The sequence below is a fragment of the Setaria italica genome, chromosome VIII (genome assembly GCF_000263155.2).
Source record: "Setaria italica strain Yugu1 chromosome VIII, Setaria_italica_v2.0, whole genome shotgun sequence".
Lineage (NCBI taxonomy): Eukaryota > Viridiplantae > Streptophyta > Magnoliopsida > Poales > Poaceae > Setaria > Setaria italica.
In genome coordinates this window covers 13,499,067-13,506,249 of record NC_028457.1, presented here as the reverse complement: position 1 = coordinate 13,506,249, position 7,183 = coordinate 13,499,067, and the positions used below count along the sequence as shown (strand labels likewise).

Genomic DNA, 7,183 nt, shown 5'->3' with positions numbered 1-7,183 from the left:
GGCGGTGGACGGCCGGAAGGCGGGGGACTTGAGAAAAATTCGCATGGTGGGGACCTGGGGGGGGGAAAAAGGGAGTAAAATTCTTTAACCCCCCCCCCCCCTTTTATCCCGGTTCGTAATGGCACCCGGGACAAAAGGGCCTTTTGTCCCGGTTGCCGTTTGCAACCGGGATAAAAGGGGGGCCTTTTGTCCCGGTTGCTGTTAGCACCCGGGACAAAAGGTCCTTTTTCCTATTTTTCTTCTCCCGCCTGTTTTTTGGAAATGGATTTTATTTAACCTTTTCACTGCATTCCAGGATGAAAAACAAAACCTTCTCAGATTTTGTACATGCAAAAATATATTTAATTAACGAGTAAATTGACAATAAGTATGAAGTAATCATTATTTCTATACCAACTCATGTAGCCTGTAAAATATTTATTTTACTGCATTGCTGTGATCAATAAATTATTCAATTAAATTATTTGAATGCGCAGAAAAATCCATGTTAGTATGTGGTTAACAATGTTCATGTATATCTAAAAAATCTTCACCTAACAAATTTAATAACACATGAAATCATACATAGGGTAAATTACAAATTGTATCAATTAATACACAAAGGTCATGCACATTTAACGCATTACAATACAACGTTGTAAAATTTCTTCTTCACGAAAGTTCCTTGATCATGATCGCGGCGTAAGTACGGAGCCTCTTCTTTGGACAGCAGGATGCTTGGATCAACTTCAACGTCGAATGGAGGCATGCCATCAAACTGATCATAATCATCTGATTGGTCTGTTTTATCCTCAACTCCCACGATTTTTCTTTTACCTGGAAGAACTATGTGGCACTTTGGCTCCCATGTCTCTTCTGGATTCCTCTTGGGTTTGCTGCACATGTCCTTCACATAGAACACCTGATGCACATCATTGGCAAGTACGAATGGGTCATCACTGTATCCAGTCTTGCTCAGATCTACTATTGTCATTCCGTACTGATCTTTGGTGACGGCAGTTAGCTTCACCCAATTGCAAAGAAATAGAGGGATGTACAGCGGTCCGTATTCGAGTTCCCATATCTCCTGTATGAAACCATAATACGACTCCTTGCTATTATTTCTGTCCATGGCATCTATGCGGACACCACTATTCTGGTTCGTGCTTTTCTGGTCCTGGGCTCTCGTGTAAAATGTGTAACCATTTATCTCATAGCCTTGGAATTTGACGATTGTGGTAGCAGGTCCCCTGGCTAACCAGGCAAGCTGTGGGTGAATCTCAGAGTTACCCATAAGTTGTTGGCGCAACCAGGAGGGAAAAGTTTCCATGTGATGACGGGTAAGCCAAGCATCGGATTTGGTCGGGTTTTTGGAAGCTACCATCTGCCTGTGCTGCTCGATATACGGAGACACAAAGGATGACTGTTGTAGAACAGTGTAGTGTGCCTTGTCGAACAAATTAGTATCATTGCTCAAACTTGATTTCCTTCCAAGGGTGCCCATTCCTCGGAGCCTCCCCTCGTGGCGTGAAGTTGGAACCCCAATCGAGTCAATTGAATCAATAAAATCAACACAAAACTCGATCACCTCCTCTGTTCCATATCCCCTGGTGATGCTTCCTTCTGGACGAGCACGATTACGAACATAGTTTTTTAGGACTGCCATGAACCTCTCGAAAGGCCACATATTGTGCAGGTATACAGGTCCGAGAATACCAATCTCTTTTACTAGGTGAACCAGTAAGTGCGTCATAATATTGAAGAAGGATGGTGGAAATAACAACTCAAAACTGACAAGACATTGCACCACATCGTTCTGTAGCTTTGATAGCTTGGATGGATCGATTGCCTTCTGCGAAATCGCATTGAGAAACGCGCATAGCTTTACGAGCGGCAACCGGACATTTTCTGGTAGAACACCCCTCAGTGCAACCGGAAGCAACTGGGTCATCAACATGTGGCAGTCATGAGCCTTGAGATTTGTAAACTTCTTTTGTTTCATATTTATTATTCCCTTTATATTCGAGGAGTACCCAGACGGGACCTTCATACTATTCAAGCATTCAAACATGCTATCCTTCTCCTCCTTGCTGAGAGTGTAACTGGCAGGACGTAAGTAGTGCTGTCCATTATCTCTCTTTTCCGGATGTAGGTCATCTCGTTGCCCCATGGCTTTCAGGTCCTGTCTTGCTTCCAATGTATCTTTTGAGGTTCCATAAACACCCATGAAGCCTAGCACGTTCACGCAAAGATTCTTCGTCAGGTGCATCACGTCTATTGCGTTGCGAACCTCTAGGATTTCCCAATAAGGTAGCTCCCAAAATATTGACTTTTTCTTCCACATGGGTGCATGTCCGTTATCATCGTTCGGAACAGGTTGGCTACCAAGTCCCTTTCCAAAGACTACATGTACATCCTTCATCATCTCGAACACACGCTTTCCATTACGGTGTGCAGGTTTTTTACGATGGTCTGGCGTCCCTTTGAAATGCATCCCGCTCTTTCTCAGCTGGTGGTGAGCAGGGAGAAATCGACGATGACCCATATAGACGACCTTCTTACAGTGCTTCAAGTACATGCTATCTGTGTCATCTAAACAGTGGGTGCATGCCCGATATCCCTTATTTGTCTATCCTGAAAGGTTACTCAATGCAGGCCAATCGTTGATGGTTACGAACAACAGTGCTCGTAGATTAAAGATCTCTTGTCTATCCTCATCCCACACACGTACACCTTCTTCCTTCCAGAGCTGTAAAAGGTCATCAACCAACGGCCTTAGGTACACGTCAATGTCGTTGCCGGGTTGTTTTGGGCCTTGGATAAGCGCCGGCATCATAATGAACTTCCGCTTCATGCACAGCCAAGGAGGAAGGTTGAACATACAAAGGGTCACAGGCCAAGTACTATGACCACTACTCAACTCACCGAATGGATTGAATCCATCAGTGCTTAAACCAAACCTTATGTTCCTTGCTTCACTTTCAAAGTCTGGGAATGTTCTATCAATTGATCTCCACTGTGCCCCATCTGCGGGGTGTCTCAGCATCTCATCTTCCTTACGGTCTTCTTTGTGCCATCGCATCAACTTAGCATTCGCCTTGTTCCTGAACAAGCGCTTCAAGCGTGGTATTATAGGGAAATACCACATCACCTTCGCGGGAACTCTCTTCTTGGGAGACTGCCCCTCGACATCACCAGGATTATCTCGCCTGATCTTATACCGCAGGGCTTCGCAGACGGGACAAGCATCCAATTCCTCGTATTCATCACCACGATAGAGGATACAGTCATTAGGGCATGCGTGTATCTTCTGAACATCCAATCCGAGAGGGCAAATAATCTGTTTAGCTTCATATGTTGTGGACGGTAATTCATTATTCTCGGGGAGAATCTTCTTGACAATTCTCAACATCCCCTGAAATGCCTTATCGGACACACCATTTTTTGCCTTCCATTGCACAAATTCTAGTGTCGTACCTAGTTTTTTGTGGCCCTGCTGGCAACCTGGGTACAACAATTTTTGGTGATCATCTATCATGCGCTGCAACTTTGCTGCTTCCTTCTCAGTTTCGCAATCTCTGTATGCATCTCGTATCACCTGACCAAGGTCATCAGTAGGGTCATTTTCTGCAAACTCATCTTCATCAGCCTCGCCCATTGTAGTACCTGCAAAAGCTTGGCCTGCAACCCAGTCCGGAATGGTGTCATCTTCCTCCTCCTCCTCGCCATCTTCCATTACAACCCCTAGTTCACCGTGCTTGGTCCAAACCAAATAGTTAGGCATGAAACCGTATTTAAACAAGTGGCTGTGAATAGTCCCCCAGGAATCCTTTGAATACTCCTTCCTGTTATTGCATTGGAAGCATGGACAACATACGAACCCATTCTCTGGCTTGTTCGCTTTTGCCACTTCGAGAAAATAATGCAAGCCATCAATAAACACCTTGCTCCGCCTGTCTGCATTATACATCCAATGCCGGTCCATCTGCATCGTATTACGCACGAAAATGGATTACACTTGACAATGGATTATGCGTGAAAATCGATTAAAGATCCAAACAACATGGTACAACTTGAAGACCGTGATCATCTCGCGAGGATGTCCTCAACTGGGTGGCACCGCACTTCGTCATTAAAGAGGTTAGATGCTACGGAAAAGGGGACACGGTCACGATGTCCGTATCCACTCTTTCTCATAGAATCGAACCTCCTTCTTGACATACGTTGCTGCTCGGCGGAGAACATCCTCGGCGAGATGAACATGGTATGCAAGTTCAACAAGTAGCAGAAGTCATCTATGTACAAAAATTATTTCCTTACCACTACAGAAGTTGTTGAACTTAAAGACCGTGTTCATCTCGCGAGGATGTCCTCAGCTGGGCGGCACCGCACTTCGTCATGAAAAAGGTTAGATGCTACGGAAAAGGGGACACGGTCACGACGTCCGTATCCACTCTTTCTCGTAGAATCGAACCTCCTTCTTGACATACGTTGCTGCTCGGCGGAGAACATCCTCGCCGAGGCGAACACGGTATGCAAGTTCAACAAGTATGGATTTAAAAAACCATATTGAATTTGATAAGATAAACCGTCTAGACAAGGTAGCATCATTTTTAAACCACTGAAATAATGCATACTATATATGACACATCAATCTCCCTCACATTCTAGCTCAAAATACCTCTCCATTTTTCTACTTCATCATCACATTGTAGCAAATAATCTTTCCATCTCCAAAGCATAAATCAAAGCATAACACGAGGATGAAGTAGCAAACCTTCGCAGCACTTGTTGGCTGAGTCAAATTCCCACGAAAATGAGGGAAAAAACTTCGGGCAGCACCTCCCTTGCTTGGGCACCACCGGAGAGTAGGTGAAGCTCAGCTCTCTATCAATATGCTGGACTGCTCGGGCTGGAGGAAGAAGAAAGTCTCTGTCTCGGGATATAGTGGGGGATGAGTTTTAATCCCGGTTAAAAACTCCAACCGAGACAAAAGGAAACACCTTTTGTCCCGGTTGGAAAGTTAGTCCCGGTTGGAGGATCCAACCGGGATAAATGGGACACCCTTTTATCCCGATTGGAGGCACCAACCTGCAACCGGGACTAAAGGGGGGCCTTTAGTCCCGGTTGCAATTACCAACCGGGACTAATGCTCCCCTCCAAATTCCCGCACCCCGGTGCACCCCCTTTTGTCCCGGGCCACTTTTAAACCGGGATAAAAGGGGGTGGATCGAAAGTCGGTTCTCTACCAGTGTTGATTAATGTTCCTTGCATTCCTATAGGCGACGATGCCACCAAGAAAGATGTGTGCTTGAGATCAGTCCTAATGGTGAATGTAAGGTCAACACCTGGCATACATGTAAGCTAAAAATTCTTGAAAATATGTTTTACAAAACTTCAAATTACAACACCTTTCTTGATATGAATATTTTGAAAATATTAATATCATTTTGTTTCTTTAGGAGTTAGCGCAGATGATGGAGTCTAGCAAGAATAATGATGTAAAATGGGGAAATCCAGTGGGGCAAATCATACTCCCATTCTACATTGCTATGTATGATGACCCTCTTGAATATGTCCGCAAAGCAAAGAAGGTTGTAGATAGGAAAAAACATTCACTAGAGGCAATCTTCACGCATGGAATTGGAAAAAGGGCCACTGAACTTTTTGGCACCAAGGTACAAATCCTATATCGATCTCTTCTTTTTGGTGAAGCTAGCAGTATGTTTTGTTATTAATTAAGCAATCTTATAATGTATCTTGTTTATTAATTGTGTGGTCAGGTTAGATAAACTTTATTGCGATGGGTCACATTTAATTTGTTGCAAAACAAATGGGTTTCGGTTGCAATGCAAAAGATGGTGGGTAGGAGGCTGTATTTTACCAAGTTGACTCTAGTCTCCAATTGTAGTTTTGCGTGTAAAATCCGTGATCAACCACTGGATTCTTACTTTGCATAATTGCAATGTCATGAAAGAAATAATTCCTTACACATAGCTTTTTGCAGGTTTCAGGTGCTATCTTCCATCGCATTATATCTAATACCACAGTGCCGTTCTCCAACATGATTGGTCCAGTTGAACCAGTAGAGTTTTATGGGCACCGGGTTGTCTAGATTGCACCTAGCGCATATGGGCACCACCCATCGGTATGAATTAAACCGCACCATGCTCCTTTATGTAGTATGTAACTAAATTTTAGGAATTTTATAATGTATGAGCTGTCATTTTCGTTTGTTACAATATAGGAGTCAAGTTCAATGCTTGCCATAAAGTGATCATCATTGTGCAGATATATATTATAATATATATAAATTTGTACATCTGAAAATGAATTAATGTTCAAAGTTTAACATCACGTACTTGACCGCAAGAATTAAAAATTGCCTTATGATTGAAAAAGAGCAGAGGAAGTATATGCATATACAAGAACTTCTAATTCTACACAGTCCAGTAGAATGGTAGTTAAATATGCACACATTGGTAATGTTTGATCATTTGTTGTTTCCCTTTGTTAAATATGTGCAGGCACTTACTATCCTTTGGCAAAGCTACGCCGACACCATCAGGGTTGTGCTTGCAGTGGATGACTCACAATTTCCAGATTGTCATCACCTTCTAGATGACTTCGCTGAGGCCCTGAAACTAATTAGAGAAGCAGCATCATCGCACTACCAGGAAGCGGGAAACTCCTGACGGCCAAAAACCGTCAGGGAACACCAAAAAACCGTCAGGAACCACCGACAGGAGCCCATAGTCAGCAAAGGTTCATTTCTCCTGTCGGTCCAACCGACAGGAATCATTTCCTGATGGCAGTTCCTGACGGCCGTCCCGAGGAAACCAATTAATACAGATAAAAAAAATAAAATATACACATGCAGATCGGCACTAGTAACAATTTCTCAGCTTCACCAAAATCAATACCTGAAAGGCTTAGTGTTACTAGTCAATTAAAGAAAACAAGTGCTGATGTAATAACCTGAGCCAATCATTGCCGAATCAGATGTTTGTAGCCCATCATTCTTCAGCAAATTTTGAATTCTTTATATTAACAAATTTTTACTTCACATGTTCCTTTGTCATGCTGTTTCGGTTACAAGTCAATAAAATTTCTTCACTGGAATTCTTAATTTCCTAATTATTAGATGTGTTTGTGTGCGTAGAGAAACGAGCATCATTTCCGATTGGAAAATCTCATAGATCTC

The 7,183-nt window shown here is 43.1% G+C and overlaps 1 protein-coding gene across 1 annotated transcript in view; it reads left to right on the top strand.

Annotated features, from left to right (window-relative positions):
• LOC105914930 (O-acyltransferase WSD1) overlaps positions 1-6,107 on the top strand; it is a 39,849-nt gene extending 33,742 nt beyond the window's left edge. Inside the window, exons 2-4 of the mRNA XM_022829492.1 lie at positions 5,262-5,338; positions 5,442-5,657; positions 5,987-6,107. Of these exons, the coding sequence (XP_022685227.1) occupies positions 5,262-5,338; positions 5,442-5,657; positions 5,987-6,094 (401 nt within the window). The 3' untranslated portion in view covers positions 6,095-6,107. The remainder of the gene's footprint in view (positions 1-5,261; positions 5,339-5,441; positions 5,658-5,986) is intronic.
• The last annotated feature ends 1,076 nt before the right edge of the window (positions 6,108-7,183 follow it).